Source organism: Chlamydotis macqueenii, chromosome 9 (assembly GCF_036417535.1).
Source record: "Chlamydotis macqueenii isolate bChlMac1 chromosome 9, bChlMac1.mat, whole genome shotgun sequence".
Classification (NCBI taxonomy): domain Eukaryota; kingdom Metazoa; phylum Chordata; class Aves; order Otidiformes; family Otididae; genus Chlamydotis; species Chlamydotis macqueenii.
Window position 1 is genome coordinate 10,717,184 of NC_141564.1, and position 21,740 is coordinate 10,738,923.

A 21,740-nucleotide genomic window follows, 5' to 3' on the forward strand; every position below is an offset into this window, starting at 1 on the left:
CTGCGCGCTGGGGGCTGCCATTTTGCTGTACGGAAAGGCGGCGCGGAGAGGGGAGGGGAAGAGGCGCCGGGTCGGCAGCGGAGCCGGGGCTGGGGGAGGGCGGCGCGTCAGGGCTCCGCTGTTTCCGCACGACGCCGGTGGGAACTGCCCGTGACACGTGCGCTCGGGGAAGCTCTGATATACGGGCGTGACCATCGTGTTGTACGGAGCCGGCCGAGCCCCGCCCCTCTTTCCCAGGGATGATAACCCCCCCGCGACGCCTGCCCCTCTCGGAGACGCTTTTGACGGCCTCGGCCGCCGTGGACTGAGCGGCTCGTCGGGAGGCGGACGCCCTGCAGCGCCGAGGAGGCAAGCGAGGGGCGCCGGGAGCGATTTCACACACCCCCACCCTACAGCCCCCCAACCCGCCCCACAGCATCGGCGCTGTACGGCGGCGCCTCGGCCAAAATGGCGGCTGCCGTGCGGCGGCCGCCATCTTGGTTGACTGTAGTGCCGTACAGAAACCCCTTCCCCAGCGGCGGAGGGGCGGCCGGGGTGACCTGGCTCCGCCATCTTGCTGTACGGCTGGCGGCGGCCCGGGCCGGCGGGCGGGGGCCGGGGCCGGGGCGGGCCCGGCCGGCGGCGGCCGGAGATGGTGATCTGCTGCGCCGCCGCCAACTGCTCCAACCGGCAGGGGAAGGCGCACCGGGGCGCCGTCTCCTTCCACAGGTAAGGGCGGCCGCCCGGCCCGCTTCAGCCCCGGCCCTCCGCAGGTGCCGCGGCCGGGCCTCCCTCCCTCATCCCCCGGCTCCGCTCCGGCCTGGCCGCCGGCGCTGGGGGCGGCTGCGTGCCCCCGCCGTGCCTGCCCGTCCCTCCCCGGCACCTCCGGGCCCCGAGCGGCTGCGGCCGCCCTTTGTTTCCCTCAGCGTCGGGAACCGGCTTTGGGTTCCTTAACGCCTCCAGAAACGGACTCGGCAGCGGGGAGTACCCCTGAGCCCCTCGCCGCAGGGCCTGGGCCCCGGGCTCACGCCAGGGCCTGTCCCCCCTCCCCGCCTCGGCCTGTCCCCCCGCCTCTGCCCCACCAAGGGCTTCGCTGGGGTCCCCGAGGGAAGGTTGCTGTCTCAGGCGCCCCATGGCCGGCCCATTTGGAAAAGGTGCCTCGTACAGCTACTCTGGGGCTTTTCTCAGCCCAGGTGTTTTTACACCTTATTAAATATACCGAGTGTAAACATTGCCGGGGTCGCAGAGGCAGCGGGTGGACGATACCTTGACCAAGCCAGGGCTTTTCGGTGTTCATTGCATCCTCCGTTTCTACTCGTTTGCGGACAGGCTGCTGTGTTTGTCGTAGGAGCCGAATAATGGGTCGGTTGCTGGTGAAAAGGGAAACACCACTTTTAATTTGCGCTATTTGTGAAGTGGAGCTTTTAACGGAGGGAACGAATATCGAGTGTTTTGGCTCAAAGTGAAATAATCCTCAAATGAGCATAACCTGCTAAAATACAGCTTTCACAGAATTTCCTAAACCTAGAGCTACCAACCCTCCTGATTTCCAGAATGCGACTTATTTTTTCATGGTTTTTGTCTGTTTGTTTTTAGATTTCCTCTGAAGGATTCAAAGCGTCTGATTCTGTGGCTAAAAGCTGTTCAGAGAGACAACTGGACTCCTACCAAGTATTCATTTCTTTGCAGTGAGCATTTCACCAAAGACAGTTTTTCTAAGCGGCTAGAAGACCAGCACCGGTTACTGAAGCCCACTGCTGTCCCTACTATTTTCCAGCTTGCCGAGAAAAAACACGACAACCTGGATTATGTCAGAAGCAGAAGAAAAATAGCAAGCCAGGTGCCGCTGCAGGATGGAGAAGACCCAAGGGAAGGAGGCTGTGAGGTAGTTCAGAGGACCTCGACTTCTGGCCAGGACTTCATGGTGATGCAAGGGACAAAAGAGATGGAGGAGGCGACTTTGCAAGCAGAAATCGGGTCGATGTCGGAGGAGGAAGAGAACTTCCATGGCCAGCTGGACGGCCCTCAGAGGAGGACGTTAGGTGATAATTTGGTTGCAAAGCCTGGACCTCAGAAAACGCCTGAGAGAGCTTCTGTGGAGGACTGTCCTAAAGCTACCTGGACGGGGAGCTGGGTAGCAGACAGAAGTGGCGTGTCGGTCGACGACTTCACGCCGCCTGCCTCTGGTGCTTGCAAGTTCATCGGCTCCCTTCACTCTTATAGCTTTTCCTCTAAGCATGCCAGAGAGAGGCCATCTTTCCCAAAAGAGCCGCTAGAAAGGAAAAGGCCAAAGAGAGACGTGGAACCAAGCTGCAGCAGCCATCTTATGGGACACGATAAGGCCGTAGCGGAAGGCTCCCCTACTTCATCCCTCACTGCGACCCCTCAGAAACCTTCCCAGGGTTTGTCGGCGTCCCCGGCAGACCTTACCCCTCAGCCTGCTGCCGAGGCTGTGGTGGGGCGGAAGGGTGACACGGATGCCAACCCCATGTCAATCAATGAAGTCATCATGTCGGCCTCGGGAGCTTGCAAGCTCATCGACTCCCTCCACTCCTACTGTTTCTCCTCCAGGCAGAGCAAAAGTCAGGTGTGCTGCTTGCGTGAGCAGGTAGAAAAGAAGAATGGAGAGTTGAAACTTTTGAGGCAGAGGATCAGTCGCTCGGACAGTCAAGTCAGGAAGCTGAAGGAGAAGCTAGACGAGCTGAAGAGGATCAGTTTCCCTTACTTGAACAGCCTGCTATCCCAGGACTGTGGTCAGTATCCCCAGTGGCTTTGCACTGGGGCAGAATTCACTGTTTCCTTAGCAATGAGAGGCTGCTTAAATTAGAGATTGTAAAGATGTGATGGGTAAAAAATATGAGAAAGGGTACAGTTTCGGAAGGAGGAGTGGCAGCTTGTGTTAGACCAACAGATAGAGGTGAAAGAATTAGATTTTTGGGCACACGAGCTATTTCTTATATCCCAAAAGTTTCCCAGGTGATTCCTGGTGCGGAATGGAAAGTTAGGTCATGGTGTTGCAGACAAGTCTCTTGATGAACTTTTTATTTTTTTTTCTTCCTGGGTTATTTTAACTTGTTGGTTTGTAGCTCGATAGCACCTGTTATGATTTGCCTTCCCTTTGGAGTGTGTCCGTGAATTTTTTTGGTGTGTTAATGAGCTGTCGTAGTCTTCTCCAGTGATATAATAGGTTCTTCTGATCTTAGATTTCATATACTGCACTCAGTGCTCGGGATATGTGATATCTAAGTGAGGTGGGAGATATCAGATGTGACAATGTCATGATCCACAGTGAGGTCACTTTGTGGCTGAATGCCTGTGTTCAGTTTGATCGCTTGGAAGGCAGAAGTCATCAGGAAACAGATGATAAAATGGGAAGAGAGTAACTTCTCTATAAATTAAAAAAAGAAATTGAGACACCTGAAAACACAGGGGAGCTCAGCAAGGGACAAAGATGTGTAAAAATACTGTTGTGAAGAGGTTGAATAAGGCCGTAACGGATTCTCTTGTAAGAAAAAGAGTGCTTTCGTATACAGCTGCTAAAACTGTACTGTACAATGACTCTAGTTGTAAGATATAATTTGGGGGAAGAGTTTAGGGGAGTCTGATGATGTTTGGTGTTTGTGTGGCTGCTGAGAAGATGTAGGGCTGCCTTGTGAAGGGTGTGTGACTTGGGGCTTTCTTGAAGCAGCCACTCGTGGATGTTTAGGTATCCCCTCATGGTAATTCTCACATCTCTTCTTCTTCAGGAGAACCCTCATGCCTTCTTCAGAAGCCAGGTAGTATTAGACACAATCAGAAACGTGATACTAGCATAGGTAGACACGCTCTCCAGACTACTGTAGCATGGCTTACTTCCTCACTCCAGTGCAAGAAAATAAACCCCGACAAAATTCTTGAAGGTCGGTACTCAACACTGCTGTGCCCATGTGTTTTGATTTTCCGAAGTATCGCAAAAGTCACACTTTGACTTGAGTAGAGGGGGGGAAAAGAATTCTTTTTCCTCCTGTGGGAAGTCAATGTAGTCTTATTTGTACCTTCTGGTCTGTATTTTTGTATTGTTTTGGTGTCAAACTAAATACAATTTTAGGGTTCCATAACTGTTATTCATATATATATATATGTGTATGTATGTATGCCTATGTGAAAATAGGCTGTCTAGTTTTGTTGGAATAGCTTCAGTGATAAACTAACTGCAAAAAGAGTGTCCTGAAGGATGTTTTTCTTTAGTAAGCACGATGATTTTTCTTTTCTTTTCTGAGGTGGATGTTCTTACACGTATGTCTTTGAGAACGCAAGAATTGCATATTAAGAATATCTTCTGTAAGAACATAAGAATTACATATTCTATTTTCTAAAGGAAAATGTCATTTTTAAAAAAATGAGTTCTTGTTACCTGTTCTACTGTCTCTTATCAACAAAACTGGAGATCAATATGTGAAAATTGACTATTTTGGTGATGGTAGCTTGGTGCGATGGGAAGTTCTAGTGAAACCATTTAGCTGGTGATTTTTTTAAAAGGGTTTGTTGGTGACTGATTGGGTTGTTTTTTGGTTTTTTTTTGGTTTTTTTTTTCTCTTTTAGTTTAATCTTGGTGCTCTTCTGCCTTGCGTTGCTTTTTGTGTGCTCGTAGTAATAGTTCATGGCAGTCAAAATACCCGATTAAGTGCAGATGACTGCTGCTGGGCAGAGTCTGGTTTATGCCCAGACACTAAGTTTTACTGTCATACAAAGCTGAACTGAAGAAAGGCTTTTTGGTGTTCGTAAAGATACAGTCAGGTAACATATTAGGTTAATAATAATTATAGTCTTTGTTAGTAGCTACATTTCAGTTGTCCTGAATCATCGGATGTGTAGTTGAGGTGACGTGATTAGCTGTGAACCTGAGCCTGCATATGTTTTTTTTCTTCTAAAGGCAGTGCCTTGGGGACAGGGAGTGTAAGTAACGTAACTGACTGGATAGACTGCACAGGTTATTGCGTGTCTGCATCCCAGCTCCGCAGGCTGCGGGACCTCTCTTTGTGGAGGTGGCTGAACATCAGGCAGCAGCAAAGTCGCGAGTAGAAAATCGAGCTTTAGGCCTGCACATGTTGAGCAGATCTTCATTTTGGTGCTATTTCTCCACTGGTAATTTCCTCCAGTGAGGCCAGTAAATTTCTGTTGGTTGTATCTGAACTACAGCCGGCTGGAAAGAGCAGGTTTCTGCAAAACTGCTGCACGTGCAGTCCCTGCCAGTCACACTTGAGGATCGGTGACTCAGTCATGGTGAGTTCTGGCTCACAGCGTGTTTTAATGGTCATGATGTGTTCAAGCAATGTTTCCCAACCTGCCTTAACAGGGGGATTGACTAACTGGTTTTAGGAGAAGCCCTGGGCTGTTCCCTGCACAGCTGCCACAGTAACCTTTTCCATCTAGACTTTGAATTTGCTCTCTTGTTTAGTAGGAAAATGATTTGTTCTGTTTCGTGGGCCACTTGTGAGGTCTGTGGAGCAAAGACTGAGGAATACTTCCAGCAGAGGAACATGGTTAGGCACCGTGCACCAGGCAGAATGAGGCTAGGTGCATCTTCTGGAGAACAGGATGCGCTGGAAAAAATTAGGGAGAGCCAGCAAACAAGTATGGATCCAGTGTCCTTGGGAAGGAGAGATTTATTCTGACAGCGCTCTCTTCTGACACACAAGGACTCTCTGACCATCTTGTTCAGCTTGTAGATTTCACAGCTGTGCTACATCATACTCCCCCCGTGCTAGCGCAGGCAGGAGATCCAAGATGCTTCTTTTACGAGATCACATCGTCTTAACGTGCTCTAGTGTGGTCTTTCTGTAAAACTACATCTCCCAGCAGGCACTGGGATAACTGTCTTGCCTAATCATGAGCTCACTTCCCTTATAGCCATCTTATCACCTGAGCGAAACACCTTCTGGTGAGCAAAGGTGGTTAGAGAGCTAGAGCAAGCAATAACTGCAAACCATGACTGGCAGTGCAGCAAATGCAGGTATGATTCAATGCGGTTGGAGTATCTGTATTTGTCAGAGAGGTAAAGCTGTTAAAATTCAGTCGCTTTAGCATGTGTGGAGCCTCTTCCAAACTCCATGTCTGCTCCCATGAAGGTCATATTAAAAGCAGGCGAGTTTGCAAATGGGTTTGCGTGGAAAATTGTTAGAATTTTGCTAAGAATCTGTAGGAAATCATATTTCCTTGCAGCTTAGATTTGTTTTTCAGTATTTGTACAAAGCCAACATAGAAGTGCTGCTGTTTATAATGCTTTTTTACATGCAAATAAAGCATGGTTGTTGAACTCTGGGGACATGCAAGAGGCCTGGCTTTGGGCTGAAATGGGAGTCCTGATGCTTGGTGTGCGGGGCCCGAGGTGGTGTTTCCCGTCAAAGTGGCAGCAGGTTTTCATGCGGAAAACAAATAGCAAAATAGTGTTCTTGGTGGCAATGAGAAGTGGGGTTGTGCAAGGATGCAAGATGCTGTATTTTCACCCGTCTGAGCAGGACTTCAACAGCAGCGTCCCGTCACCTGCAAATGAAATGCTTATAATGGATCGCAAAGATGTGCTGTCAGAAAAATTGCCTCTGCCAGGGCAGGCACTGCTAACCTAGCAGCTGCACGCTAACTTGGAGCTAGATTTTGGAAGAAAAATGCTTTTATTCTGACATGGCGGGTGCTGCCTGTGACTTTGTTTTTTTCTTTCCTGCCTTGTCTGGGATGGGAATGGCCAGGGTAGAAAGATGGTCAGTAGCAGGCGTTACAAAGAACAAGGGAGCTGTAAAGTAAGCTAAGAGCGAGATAAGGAGTAGGAATATGTGTGCATAGGTTAAAAGCAGGGCTGAATGTGTGGCAGAAGGTGTCAGGAAGGAGACTAGGTGAGACTTCACTGCCCTGCCTCGTGCTCTGTCACTGGCCTGACACATGGCGAGTTTGGGATGTGCTCAGGGAGATGGCCCTTTCAGCGTCCCTTTGGAGAGAAAGGTGGCTGGGTGAGGGGGAAAAAAAAAGACTTTTTGCTCTACTCTTCTTCTTTTTTTTTTTCTTTTTTTTTTTTTTCTTTTCCCAGTGGAATGGTCTCGGTTTTTTTCTACTTTTTTTTTTTTCTCCCTAGTAGCCTGTACAACTTGTGCATTACGCATTTAATTCTGCAGTGAGTCGGCAATGACTCACAACAGAAAAATAGCTTGCAACTAGGAAGCCATGAAAACGCTAGCTAAGGAAAACTTGAGGGAAAGTAAAACATTGAGGTAAGCTCAGGTAGCATTTCTCATAATAATGTATTATTTTAAAAGTGTTTTCTCTGTATTTTGTAGTGCAGGAGAACTCTGTCAGGCACTGGAGCATTTTACCACAGAGGTTAGAAAACAGAGGCAGTAACACATCGGTGCTTGGTTATGAAAATAATTACTAAGACCATTAGGTGAGAATTTGTGAATATAACCACATTCCCACGTTATGGAGCTAGAGCACGTCAGTGCTCGGAATGCTTTCCTGCTTTACTGGGAGGAGCACCAGCAAAGTCCATAAGGGGTGCAGCACTCTGGGAAGGGCAGCGAGGTACAAAGCCACCTTCTGTACTTAACTATGGAAAAAGTGCGTGAAACGGGGCTGCTGCTTAATTATCAGAAACTTGATGATGATGATATAAGTCCAGTAAGGACTGCAAGAGGCTGCCCAGCTGTTGTTCTACATCCTGCACTTTGAAGACTGAGGAGATGCTGTGTGAGTTGGTTTGCTTTTTGTTTGGTTGTTTGTTTTTTTTTTTTACTTAAGTTTCCTGCAGCAAGTATTCCTCAACTTAGGGGAAATAGGTTAGCTGCCTTGTTAGCAACAAGCTGGCTGCTCACGCTGCAGTTTTGCTGATAAAGCTGCATAGGAATTTGTGCCAGCGTAGCTTTCTGTGCCAGGGATCCCACTTGAGAGCCACGCTGGCTGAAGCCTGTGTAGACATGGCCAGAGGGGGTTGTCCAACTGCTTTGTCTGGTTTGTCTCATGGCAGGGAGAGCTTGCAGTCTCCGCTGCAAAGCGTGGACAGCTGGTTACAGTCTGACTTTGTTACAGTGCAGGGAGGGATTTGACTTCTAAACTCTCCATGAATGGGAAAGATGTGGAAACAGTCCATGTGCGAGTTCAGAGGAATGAAGTGGGGTCAGATGGTGAAACAGAGCTGACTCTGGACCTGGGCACGGCAGTTTTGGCCTGAGTGGCTCCCTGAAGACAAGAGATCCAGGTGATTGGGTTGCTTATGTGCCTGTGGTTTTTGTCTCCCAAGCTGTTGCAATCTGTAAGCATCGTAGCTGATTTCAGTTGGATTTCACAAAGCAGCAGAGGTCTTGAAGATGCTGAGTCCCTAATGGCTTCAAGAATGTGTATCATCTGGTAGGGGAAAGAGATGCCAGGAATGTCCTTGTTAAGCGAGAGGCTGTAGTGTGAGCTTCCCTGTTATTAGATAAAAGAGAAACTCTGCATGTGGATGTAGAGAACCAGCATTAAGAGGACCCCATCTGAGTCTGAAGCTTTAAACATGCAGAACAGTGGCCAGTGTCTCTTGCACTCCAGATTGTCAGTTGTGGTTTGTATTCTTCGTATCATCACATGCTTACTTTTTAAGCCATAGTGGCAGGTTGTTTGTAAAAGTGATGCTCCAAGAGTTTAGATCTTTAAAAAGGGAAGTACACACTCCTTTGTGAAATTCCTCTTGACAGTGACTGCATCTATAAACCTGTTGTTTGAAACAAAAAGCAGCTCAACAGAGAAAGATGTTTTCCTCTTTAAACTCTACTTTTTGTTTCTCCAGTAGTCTTGCAATTACGCAGCCCAGCCACAACATAAGAAGCAAATTTCTTTTCAAATCACCATTTTTATTTTATTTTTTTTTTCTCCCTGATGGACTCAATCAGCCTGTCTCCTGTCTGCCTCCCCGCTCTTGCTTTTCCACACTCTCAGTTCAGCCCTCTGGCACAGAAGGCTGCCAGAGAGACAAAAGGGTTTAGTCCACTAGTCGGAGAGCAATACCAAAGGTAAGAGCACTGCGTAGGGTGGGATCAGCGTGTATTTACTCTTCTGCACTTCACTGAGTCTCTGGTTGTTATTCCCACCAATGCTTCTGTTGCTCTCAGCTTTTCCAAGCAACGTAAGAATTAAAAAAACTCATGTTGGCTTCACTGCCATCCGGGTAGTTTGCAAAAGTAATAATGGTTGCTTGGCTGTGGTGTTTGCCCAGATGCCATAGACTTCAGGATAAGCAGTTACATCTTCCCTTTTCAGCTGGCTGGAAGTCCAGCTCTCTGGAAGTGAGACTAGCTTGCCCGGTCAAGCACCTCTAGCCAGGCTGGACACCGCACAGCAAGGCAACAGGGTCAAGCTGTGGGTGCTAGAAACGATTGGTTGGCTCCTCTTGTTTTATAACGAAATCTAAAGAGTGGAAATGGTTAAAGCCATTTCCTTCATCTGACATTTTGATGCTTTTTCCTGAAATGCTGCAAGGCTGGTAAGCAGAGGAAGATTAAGTGCCCTATTAGAAGCACTCTGGTGACAGAAAGCATCGTGCTACTGGGCGTTGTTGCCGCTTCCTGACCCAGGAGAGGGCAGCAGCAGCCCAGGCTGCAGTCTCTTCTAGCCTTTCCAAAGCTTTACTCTTCCCTTCTGCAGTGGGAGTTTGAGCTTACAAAAAGCTTGGAAATAAATGCAGCGTATGGAGTAGCAAGTGAAAGGCAAATACCAGTTGGACGGGTAGCGATACTCTCCTTACTCACAAAACTGCATGTTCTCAATATGGAAGTAGAAAGGGGAACTGGTTCCTAAGAAAAAAAATGTAGAAGTATGGGATTTCTTTTAGCAATAACTTTGGACTTCTGTTATTGGTCATCACTGTGTTAAGGTCTTTGCTGCACCAGCAATAATGTTCTGTTGCTTTGGTTGCTCACAGTACAGGTGGAAGGTGAGTGCAATGAAATCCTGTCTGGCACAGTAACACTGCTGCATGGCTTGTAGGAACCCCTTAACGCCTTGGTAAGCTGGTGGTGAGCGCACGGGCTGGCAGGATGGGCTTTGCAAAGGCTGGCTCTGATGCCGTAGATTTTTGTCACCTATTTCATAATGAGCTCTCATGTTTTCTCACGCTGCTTCACTTGCAAAATACTTCAGGACAAAGAAAAGTAATAAGCAGCATCTTGCTGACATGCTGGCTGGCTTTCTAAACCTGCTGTTTCTGGGAGAATAAGTACCAAAAGTGGTATTTGCCCAGCAAAGTTTTTGTTCTCCCTCCTTTGGCATTCCAGGTGTGGACTGTCTGTTTTTCCTCCTTGCTCAGTCTTTTTAGCCCGACATTTGGGGACTGAGCACAGTGAAACTCAGTCTGAAGGAAGTTTTTATCCACAGAATCACCTTTTTAGGTCGTAATTTCTCCCTGCAGTTGAGTCTGTGCCTTTTAAACCAGCCGGACAGGTAGGTTGTTCTTTTATTAGGCGATATCTCTAGGTGTGGAAAACAACCCCCTTCAACTCCCACCCTGCCAGTATGAGTCATTTGTCACCTGACTGGGAGGAGGACATGCTTTAAGTGTACTTCAGTCATACTTGTCTGCATAACATAGCTAAGTTAGAGTACTGGGCACCTCATTTCTATCGGTATTGGTCTTTCCTGAGATCATGTGAGTGCAGTGTCACTTTCCCTGCTTACACCTGAGGAATGGATCTGCTTTGCTGTTCATGTGACTTTAAATTGTCTGTCTACATTTCTCTGATTTAATTTTTTTTTTTCAGGTCTCACCCTCTGAAATCGCAGCAAAATGCAAAACTGTTGTTTATCAAAGCTCTTCTAGAATGATTAGCTAAAGAAGTTTTAACTTTGTGAAACAGATTTTGGTTGCTTATTAATAAATGCAATGACAAAGGGAAGTAGCTTTCTCTTCCATTCACGCTTTAACTTGCAGGCACACTAGTCTTTTTACCACATTTCACTTAGCCTTAGTCCAGAGCCTAAGCAGTATGACTTCTGAATGATTCCTGTCTCTTTGTACAAGTACAGGTCATTGTTAACCTCTTCAAAAAAATTATAGCCAAATTTTGATCTTGAATATGTATGCAGCCTTATTTTCTTTTTCCTCTGAAGTGAGGACTTGTTTCCTTGGTCTCTGAAACAAACAGGAAAGGTACATGCTCAGTGCTTAGGAAAAATCAGGCCAGAGAATTAGAGATTTAATTATCATTTAGTGATAATACTTTATGCTGAGATTTCAGTCTTGTTCCTTGCCTGTAGATGGGAGAGGGCTTTCTCTGCAGCTTGAGCTACAGAGCAGAGTCAGAAATAGACCTCCAGCAAGAGTGCGCTATGTTAGGCCGTGAGCAGGTGTGAAAACAGACCTACTTTCCGTGACTGTTATTAACTGTCTCCCTTGCACCTTGGAGCTGAACGCTGCTCTAGAGAAAAGCGTTACTGCTGCATTGGACCATTTCTGAGGTGTTTTGTGTTCAACTCCACCCAGCTATAAGCAGCTCAGCGAGCTGCAGAGCACAGAGCCCTGAATTTTCTTTCTTTGTTATTTTTTTTTTTTCCTCCACAGAGACTCCCCAGCTGAATCCTGTGATGGAGCCCCTGTCCTGGATGCTGGGCACCTGGCTCTCAGACCCGCCAGGAGATGGCACCTTCCCTACAATGAAGCCTTTCCAGTACCTGGAAGAAGTGCACATCTCTCACGTGGGGCAGCCCATGCTCAACTTCTCGTAAGTCTAGGGCTTTATCTCTGCTGGCAGCAGCTTCTGGATTGCATCAGGCATGGCTTCAGCGAGATTTGTCAGTTGTGTTTCTTTACTAGTGGCAAAGTAAACAAGTTTTCACCTACAAAATGAGACGATGTAATGATATGTGACTGCATGGTCTGACTTTCATTTTCCTTTAAAACTTGTGATTAATTGGTGTGCTGTTGCAGCATACCCAGAGCTGCACACCTGCAGTCACTGCAGATTCACTAGCCCAGGAGTACAGTGCACTTGTCCAGAGCTTTTCAAAAGGGAGTTTGCACCTGTGAACACACATGTAAAGGATCAGTTCGCACCCGTGAACATGTGTACAGGATCAAGACTGCGGCCACGGTGCAGTGTGCAGTTCTTGTGGCCTGCCAGTCTTGGGGGTTACGTAGTGAGAAGTAACTCAGGGCGCTGCAAATGCGACTGTAAGTTAGAATAGTGTGAGTAACATAGGGTACAAAGAGCGGCCCAGCATGGACATCACAGTTGCTTGTGCAAAATTCCATACTTGCCTTTGAAAGACCAGTGGTCCTTCCACTTTAACATAATGTTCCTGTTTATTGCAGGGGGGTTGGACTATAGATGACCTTTAAAGGTCCCTTCCAATCCAAACTATTCTGTGATTCTATGTGCACTATGTTAGCCAAAAGATGTACTGTCCTTATGGCCAGGAAAAAACCCGCCATTCTTCTTGCTGGCAGTAGCTGTCTAATTAGAAATGAGTCTTCAGCTAACAGCACTACAACTGCTATTTTGCTTTGTGAACCACCCACTTATAAATGAAATAAATGAAGAAGCTGTGGCATGGCTGCCAAGTTTGTCCATTTTAAACTGTGGTCCTCAGTCTTCACCACTAAGAAAATCTAACAAAAATTAAAGTGTTTAACAAACTACATGAGGGATAGGAGGCAGATAGCTTAACTGCTTTGGCTGCAAGTAATTGTTCTAAGAGAAATCAAAAAGAAATCTGGAGGAAGAGAAGTGACATGTTGGCTGACTGTTCAGTGCTGCTCCAGTACTCCTTTGGAAAGGGTGAGTTGGAAAGCTTGTTGCTTTGAAAACCAGAGAAAAGAATAATTACAAGATGCCAACGCTGGGTGAAAGATGCCCTGTGTTCCTGGTGTGTGCTGTTAGTTGTAACAGAGCTGCCAGCTCAGCATGTGACATTTTTAGTCCAGTTTCCAAAAGTAACAAAGCTCTCAGTCATGCACTGACTACACCTCCCTGTCCCAACTTTTGATACACAGCTCAGAGCTGTTGAGCCCTGGAAAGTGTCAGGAAAATAGGCAACAGGCTTGGAGGATAGAGACCCTGTGCCTCCCTGGCTCCTGGAGCAGTGCCACTTGATTGTTACAAGACAGTCCATGTGTCTTTTGAATAATCCAAGCACTGAAAGAAGCCTGATTAAGTTAATTTCTGGTTTGATTCTGGATAATCCCACCACAAGACATGGCTCTGTAGGGTACCTGGCTTCACTAGCTGCAGAGCCCAGAGCCTGAGGCGCTAAGACAGCCCTCAGCAGGGGTGCAGCCCTGCACCACTCATAGAAGTAATTTCTGGTTCTTCCTATAACCACATAGTTAAAAGGAGACATCCTTTATAAAGAGACAAAGCCAAACAGGAGAATGTGTGTATTTGTACCCAGAGGACACTGGGGAGCCAGAAGCATCTGCAAGGCACCCAGACTCCTGCCTAACGCATGCCTTAGCTGTGCTCCCCCTCCCTTGTCTCCAGTTCTTTGAAGCCCACAGGTTTTTTGTGCCGTGTGCTGCACCTTGTGCTTCTGGCTTTCTAGGAAGTGCTGACTCTGTGTGATTCATTATATTTTACTTCACACAGGAAACACTTGCTTTGGACTTTCCAGCTTTCAGTGTGTCTTTAATAAAGAACTGTGCCAGCTTCCCGTGTGCCAGGGCCTGGACAAGCCCCTTGGTCATGCTCTTCTTGCACCCTTGCCCTGCTAGCGCTGGGGTGGCAGCTGGTGGTACAGCATACCCCAGTCCCAGCACAGGTCGCAGTGGCCAAGGTGGCTGATGTTGGCTGTTTCCAGCAGGCACATCCCAGTTGCACTGCAGAGACATGTGTGGAAACTGCTGTCACTCGAGGGAGTTCTGGGGGCAGATTTAGCAGCAGCAGCTCTGAGGTTGCCTGTGTCTTCTTTCCTGTAGAAGGATGCAGGGTGGGAAATGGTATGGAAAATGGTATGAAAAGAAAGAGATTAGTCTAGAATAAAGAAACATCAATAGGACAGTCCACTGCATAATGTAGATACCTAGCTTGCTGTTGTGTTTAAGCTGCTGTTTAATTTAGTTACCTGTGTAGAGTCAGGAATGCTGTAGCACTCAAGTAATATATGAACGTGCATTATTTATCTGATCACCCACATTATGGGTGACCAAGCATACAACTCTAAAGCCTCATGAAGAATAAATAAGAATCTGAGCTGAACTTTTTGCTTTTTGAAGGGGATAGTGGGAGAAATATGTCTGTTCAGCTACTGCTTGCAGCAGGTAATGTAAAAAAAATCCCACTAGTCAGGTTTAAAAGCTAAATAAAGATGGTATTGTAATTCCAGATATTTATTTGAGAAAATGACATATTTGAGACAGAGTGTGACTTCAGCATCTGTGAAATGTTTGACTTCCTGGGGGAGTTTCTGAGCTAGCTCTTAGAAAGGTCCAGGAGCTGTGGAAAATCTGAAGCTTGAACTTTAACTCCAGCTCTAAGAAATACCTACGCCTGTAAAGTAACCGTATTTTTACATGTTTGCATCTCCCAACCGTGAAGCATTGTCAGTCTTTTACTCTTCAAATAATACTGCAGGCAATCATGGTTAAATTAAATACCATTTCCTCTGAGATGAAACCAGGATAAACGCTGTATTTTCAGTGCCACAAACAGCAGCTTTTGTGTGCTGATTTTCCCTTAGGTTCAACGCCTTCCATCCGGACACCAGGAAGCCTATGCACCGAGAATGTGGATTCATCCGCCTCAAACCTGACACTAATAAGGTGGCCTTCATTAGTGCCCAGAACACAGGTACATTCCTGATGTCCATGCTGGGGAAGAGAAGAGTCCTTACCCTGCTGTGCTATTTCATCACTTTTCCAGACAATTATTGCACCTCTCACAATTTCATTTAATTTATTTTCACTGTGGGTTCGGTGCCAAAGAGCAGTGGTGCTGCTCTTTGGCGCTGAACCCACAGTGAAAACAAATTAATAAATGAGCTTGTGTCAAAACCACTAAGTTTCTAGGACTGTCTGTGAGGCTTTCTAGCTTTCTGTGACAGGAAAGGGCTGCAAGTTGAAATATGGCTCATGCAGGAGACTTGAGGGCTATCCTTTCCTCAAACGATAGGTTGATATTGGCAGATATCACTTTGCAAACCAGAAGAGCCCCAGCCTCTGTAACAAGAATTGCAGTCTGAGCCTTAATGATGGCAGGTGATAAGTGGCCAGTGACATTCTTGATGCCATTCTGTTGCCCAAAAAGATCCTGGTCTTTTTTTTTGTGGAGAGGTGGGGGGAAGGTGTACAGATAAGATGCTTTGTTCCCACTGCTCCCATGAGTTGGCCACAGTTGACCCTGTGGCAGAAATAGAGGTGCACGCCTTGGTTCCTGAGCTTCTGGGACTAGAGTCCTACTGTTACTTGTGTCATATTTGGTCAGTTACTCCTTCTAAGCAGGGTCAGATTTAACATCCCACTGCTGTTGTTACCAATGTCAACACTTACTGTACTTGATTCTGCAGTGCAGGGTAGAGCTTGTGGCCCTGGCAAAGTGGGGCTGTGGTGGCTTTAAACCTTCTTTGCAGCCTCTCCATCCAGGAGTGTTTGGTGTGATTCGTGTGGCAGGTTCCCTGTTAGAGACCCTGCCCAGGCTGTGGCGCTGCCGAGAGCCTCCACAGCACTGTAGCAGGGGAGCTTCTCTCCTACTGATCCCTTAACAGCCTTGGAGAGGAATCTCAGTGCAATCTTCTTTCTTAGCTCCTAAGCTAGGAGAATCTCCCACTGTCTGAAGGTAGTGCCTTGGTGCTTGTTACACACCTTCCAGGGGCTGAATGAGAGAGAGAACTGCATCTAAATTATTAACAGGGGAAGAATGTTAAAACCCAGTTGATGCTTAAATTTGCTTCTAAAACTCCAGAGCAGGTGCTGAAGGGAAAACTGCCAGTTGCAATGAGATACTCATCCCACACAGTATGAGTAATTGTCTGACTAGATTTTTCTAAGCAGCATTACACGTCTGACGTTGGGTGGATTTGCAGTTATCAGTATGTGCTAGGTCAAATAAAACCTCAGGGAGAGTGGTGGTCTGTTACGTAGCCTAATAATTGTAACATTGTCAAGCAACCTTTATAGCCTAATAATTTATGTGACCTTGCTTCTCACTAGGTCTGGTGGAGGTGGAGGAAGGGGAGGTGAATGGGCAAGAGCTGTCTATAGCTTCTCACTCCATAGCCAGGATGTCCTTTGCCAAGAAGCCCCACGTAGAGCAGGTGAGTGCACACGCGGTGAGCAATTCACAAAGTATTGCTAGCCCCAGAAGGTCCCTAGTTGACAGGATAGGTCGATTAGCATGCTTTAGTTACAGATTGCCATCAGGAGTTCTTGGAAATATTGCATGGCGTCCTGGCTTATCCTTTTTGTAACAGCCTTCAGGAGATACTTCGTACATGAAGACCCAGAGGTATCAGTGAAATAAGAACTGATGCCCTGAATCAGACCAGCCAGCCCAGAATCCTGTCTCCAGCAGTGGCCAGTAGCAGATGCTTAGGGAAGAGAATAGGAAGGTTTTGTCTAAATGCCCTTGTATGGCAGTAGTGTTACTTCTTAATGCTGGTCTTCTGGATTAATTACAGTATGAGGGTGCTCATGTAAGGTATGTCCAGTATCGGGGCTCATCAGGATATTTTACTGCCTTTCATTGGAGCTCCACCTTGTCTTTGCAAGTCTCGCTTGCTTGCTTTTCAGGGCATTCACAAATTGCTGTGGGCTCTTTTCCTATCTGTGGCTGCTTGGTGGGGCTGGTACCTGCTGTCAGCTTCAGTCTTGGTTGACTGCTTCTTTGGTTTTGATTTTTTTTTTCGTGTGCGTGTGTAGTGACGGTTTGTTGTTGACACAGCTGGGTAGGGTACAGCCAGCTGTGGGTAAAATGGCACTGCTGGAGTTAGTGTGGCATACTCTGGTTACCACTGCAATCCTAGCTGTCATGGAGGAGGCTATCTTGGCTGACTAGCGGCTGAGAAAGACAGCAAGGTGGAACAAGCTCTCACAAAGAGTACGTACTGGCATGTTTTTGCATCTGATTTTTCTCTGATAACATGTGAACCAAGTGAGTGCAATTTTTGAAGGGTGACAAGTGAGGTGTGACTCTTGGTAGACAAGACACTACTTTGCAGCAAATACAGTATTGTCTTAGGCTGGTCTTTAAGGCTTAATTTTGCATCCTCGTTCTTATGCGCTATAAAATCAACCCATAGATAACTGAGAGCAAAGTTTGTGCAGATGCAGCCAGTATCATAAGTATGCTCCCTAAATTCACTGATGTGCCAAAAATTGTATGTACCTGCACGAACAATGTCCTAACTCCAGAAAGGCCGTCTGAACAGGTGCACGTTTTAAGTTGTTGGGTTTCTCCTTTCCCAGTAGCGGCTGTATTGCCTCCTTTCCATAGGAGGAGAAATAAAGCCATTAAGTACTACGAATATCACCAAGGCAGTGGAGCTCTTAATTAAAAATATTTAACTGAAATGGACAGCCCTCTCGGAATAACTGCCTGAAGTGTGAGCAAATAGACTGGCAGGAGTAGAGGGGGGGCAAGCAACAGAAAGCCAGCAAATGTCTTGCTGGTTGAGGGTTTCAAGGCTGACTTTGGCTGAAAGCTGGAATATGGAACCTCCTGAGCTGAAGGTCTGTGCTCACCTGGCCCCTGAGGGCAGTTCAGGCCCAGGTACTGTTCGCAGGGACTATCTGGGAGGCCCTTGCTGGTGAATGATGATGTGGAATGGGAGCGTATGGCAGGTAACCAGTTCCCAACATGTTTTGTTCTTCACCAAAACAGCATAAATTGCCCATGGAAATTAAGAGACCACAAGTGTTGTGAGAAGGGCACACGTGCTGCTGTTTTAGTTGCTCATTTTGAGAAAACTTCACCGCAATGTTGTGTTCCCACTGAAGAAGTGATTCAGGATGGCTGTGGCTCGGCTGAGTCATAATTCAGGCAGGAAAACCCGCTCCCTCCAGAGGGTTCTTCCACAACGGGAGCTGAGCTTCAAAAAGGATGGTCCCACTGCTCTCCTTTATTTTGCCAACACCCAGGAGCAGACCTACAGCCTGTGCCCAGCACTGTGGGTGCTTAGCCACTGCCTCCTCCAGTTTGGAAGCTGCTGAAGCCTGGGTTCAAGCATCTGCTTGCATAGGTCCAAAGTGGAGCAGGTCCCCAAGGCAACCCCAGATTGCCTCTCTTCAGGTTTATTGCAGCACATGCTGGCTCACAGCCTGGCCAGGTGTAGGGACAGGGACAATGTCGCCTGTCGCGCTCTCTCGATGGATGGCAGTGCTCCTCTGTCCCACCTCCGGGTTGAAAGCTGTCTGACTGTAGGTGCAAGCTGAAGTTTGGCGGGCTCTGATCTCCCCAGGTAGTGTGAGCAGTGCCTTACTCTGGTGTGGTGTGGTGACCTGCAGAGAGCCCGAGTGGTTTTGAAGGCTGCCTTGGGGATGTCTCCAGTGCAGAGCATCTCCCTGAGCCACCAGCCAGGAGCTGCTCTTCTGCTGGAGGGATGCTGGCCTGTCTGTGCTGGGGTGGTGTCAGTAGTAGTGCCAGGACACTGTGTTGCTCCGTGGATAACGATCTTGGGGCTTAGAGCTGGTATTTTGGCAAGGGCTGCCTTCTTGAGGAGAGAAAACTTCTCCTCGTTTACTCGCATGGCTGTAGTGACCGTATCCTTCCATCTGTGGTGTGCTGTCAGCAAACACAAGGATGGCAAAGGGAAGGTAGAAAGTGCAGGTAAGAGGTTTAGCCTGTGGATGCTGTTTGCTTGATTTCATTTTTTCTTTTCTTCCTCCCCTTTTAGATTACTAGAAAATTCCGGCTCAATTCCGATGGAAAACTCGAACAAACTGTCTCAATGGCAACCACTACGCAGCCCATGACTCAGCACCTCCACATTACCTACAAAAAGGTGACGCCCTGACGCCGGGAGGGCCAGGTCTCCCTGCCAAGGCCAAGGAGCAGGGTGTTGTGCACCGAGAGCAGCGGCATCTGGGGAGCACGGCACGACAGACCCCGGAGCTGGCTGCCTGCGCTCACCCGCAGGGCCACGGAGCTGCCTGTCCTGTTGAGAACGTTACTCAGATGTTTCTGTAATGGTATATTAAAAAAAAAATAAATAAAAGGCTTTTATTTTTATGGCTGTGTCTTGGGGCGTGACTGCAGAGTGGTCTGCACGTCCCTCTGCTCTGGCAGTGCTTCCAGAGGGGCTTTTTGATGCCCGTTCCTTAGCAGGCGTTGGGTTGCAGATCCAGCCTCCCAGACCCTTCTCTGCAATCTGAGGAACGCCGCGGCAGCAGCAGGATCAGGAATGGGTTGACACTGCAGGGACAGACCCTGAGAGCTCCAGCTGCTGCCTAATGAAACTCGGCTTCAATATTTGGAGAGAGCACCTGCGTCTTGTGGGATGGAGAGAACTGCCGCAGGACCGGATCCTGATGGTGCCATCCAGCTGACTTGAAAGGACTTGGGGCAGTCCTGGAGGTCAGGACCAGACCCTGCCTAGGTTCAGTGCCGAATATTACAAGAGTTTGGGTGAAAACTGTGAGCCAATGGACAGAAGAGAAACTGCGATCAGTGAGGATCGATCGCGGCAGTTCTTTTTTTCTAACTCAGGAGTCAAGATGCAGCCCTTGACCTTCATGGAATCTGTCATCGAGCCCCTCAGCCGTGAGGGAGGCAAAGGTCCAGCACTGCTTCTGGTCTGCAGCAGAGGTAGGAGAGACAGTTCTGGCTGTGTTTCTCCACCGACTGTCTCCAAAGGCTTTCAGCAGTGGCTGTGCAGCTCTAGGGAAGGCCTTGGTGGTGGCATTTCTTTCTCACAAGCTTTCTGATGCCAGCCGTTGTGCAGAAACTGTGCATGAGGGCGCGATGGGTCTGGCTTGCACCTGTAGCTTCCTTGGGGACCCACAACCGCCCTTGGCCAAAGGGGTTTAAAACCTTTGCTGTTTTGAAAGTTTCTGCTCTGGCACCTCCCCAAGCCTCTGGCACCTCCCCAAGCCTCTGCCTGTGCTGCCCACAGGAGAAGCAGCCCCAGCCTGCGCGTGCCTCTTCTCCAGGGAAACCCAGAGCCCTTCCCCCCTCCCCTCCCGCTGGGAGCACTCTGGGACATCCCCAAGAGCTGTGCGGTGGCAGGGTACGTGAAGGGTGCCAGGACCTCACTGGTGCCCCGCTCCATCCCCTCCTGCGGACCGGGTTGCCGGGTGGCTCCTGGTGTTGGCGCTGAGCTGCTGCCCACGCCTGCCTGCCGCAGTCAGGTCAGACCTTGCTGCCCAGTGGGTGGACTCAAATGTTGGTGTCGAGAGTTTTGGGGTCTGTGTCTGCCCCAACAAGGGAAGCTGAGCATGGGGGGCAGCTGCTCAGAGCAACCACGGCCTCTCAGTGCCTTGTGGGCCCCAGAGACAGATGCAAGGATGGAAATTTCACAGAGATTTAGATCTGAAAACCCTGGCAAGTGGGAGGTGGCTCTTAGGTACTTGGCACAAGCTCCCTCTGAGCAGCATCCTCTTGTCGGAGGTCCCAGGCCATGGGACCAGCCTTGGCAGAGAGCGACACCATTCTCTGCTGGCCTCGGGAGTGGGACGAGGCCTGGAGCCCAGCTGTGGAGCTGTCATTTCGAGGACTGGTGCCGGGGATGCTGAGAGGGGCCGTGCCAGGTTTCTTCCGTGTTGGTTTGCTCGCCCCTGCAGGGATGCGCCCCTGGCCCTGCCCAGGTAAGGGCTGGTGGCTGCAGTGCTGCCACCACAGATGCTCCCTTCCTCCCAGCCTGTGCTGGCCTCTGTCTCCACCAGGCAAAGGCTCTTGGAAGGATGTATCCTTCACTGGGAGAGACCCAAAGCAAGGGGCTGAGCCTGGCGGAGGCTCCATGGCGCTGGCGGGAGGTTTGCTGCTCTGTGGCAGCAGAAAGCGTTCTGGTTCGCAAACATCAATCTGGCTGAATTTGACCTGGGGCGTGGGATGCGCGTGCAGGCACAGCCCCTGGAGAGCGGCTGGAGCCCTTCCTGCTCTTCCCTCCTTCCTGCAGCTGTCGCAAGTGGGTGTTAACTTGCCAGGATCTGCTTTCAGCCTTGCTGGGATTTAGCTGGGCTTTTAGGAGGAGCAGCAGGAGCCGCCCCAGCGCAATGGCTCCGTGCGGGTCCCACCAGGCCGTGGTGGTTTTGGCATACACGAAAGTGAAATAAAAGCCCCGGTCTCCAGAGAGCCAGCCAGCCCAGAGCGGATGAACGTTCACATTAATGTGTAATTAATGTGCAGTTCTGGCTGCAGTCCTTTTGGCAATGCAGAGTTAATTACAACTGAGCTGTAAAGCATTGCACATGGATTTTATTTACGGCTTTATTAGTGGCATCTGTTCTCCCAGCGAAGCATCTCAGCTGTTTGCTCTTGTTCAAGGAAACCAGAAGAACTCATTGCATAGACGGCCCGTGCTAACTTACATGCTTTGGCTGGAAAGCCAGCTGAAGGACGTGACCGCGTTTTCCTTTGGACCCTGCTTGTTTGTTTGGTGCCTTGCCCCAGCACCTGAGCCCATCGCAACCTGAAGGACCTGCCTGCATTTGAGAACCAGCAACACCTCTTCCAACTCTTTCCCGGCACTGCCCCGTCCCTGTACAGCCTTCTCCAGCAAGGGCCATCAGAGGTGGCCGTGGCCTGGTGCTGCAGGACCCTTGGCTCCTTCCGAGCCACGATGGCCCAGGCTGCTTGGCGTACCTGCTGCTGAGCCCCAGCCGGCCAAATGGCTCGCTG

The 21,740-nt window shown here is 48.7% G+C and overlaps 1 protein-coding gene across 1 annotated transcript; it reads left to right on the forward strand.

The window, feature by feature from the left end:
• The first annotated feature begins 560 nt into the window (after nucleotides 1-560).
• On the forward strand, nucleotides 561-19,133 carry THAP4 (THAP domain containing 4). The gene is made up of 6 exons (XM_086754643.1): nucleotides 561-708; nucleotides 1,576-2,732; nucleotides 11,537-11,696; nucleotides 14,650-14,759; nucleotides 16,118-16,221; nucleotides 18,799-19,133. The coding sequence occupies exons 1-6, from the start codon at nucleotides 632-634 to the stop codon at nucleotides 18,916-18,918; spliced, it is 1,728 nt and encodes a 575-aa protein (XP_086610769.1). The 5' UTR covers nucleotides 561-631; the 3' UTR covers nucleotides 18,919-19,133.
• The last annotated feature ends 2,607 nt before the right edge of the window (nucleotides 19,134-21,740 follow it).

What these genes read in the sequence shown, in the direction of transcription:
- THAP4 (XM_086754643.1), top strand. Translation starts at nt 632, where the DNA reads ATGGTGATCTGCTGCGCCGCCGCCAACTGCTCCAACCGGCAGGGGAAG. An exon ending in CATTAGTGCCCAGAACACAG is followed by an intron (nt 14,760 to 16,117) that starts GTACATTCCTGA and finishes GCTTCTCACTAG; the next exon opens with GTCTGGTGGAGGTGGAGGAA. An exon ending in AGAAGCCCCACGTAGAGCAG is followed by an intron (nt 16,222 to 18,798) that starts GTGAGTGCACAC and finishes CTCCCCTTTTAG; the next exon opens with ATTACTAGAAAATTCCGGCT.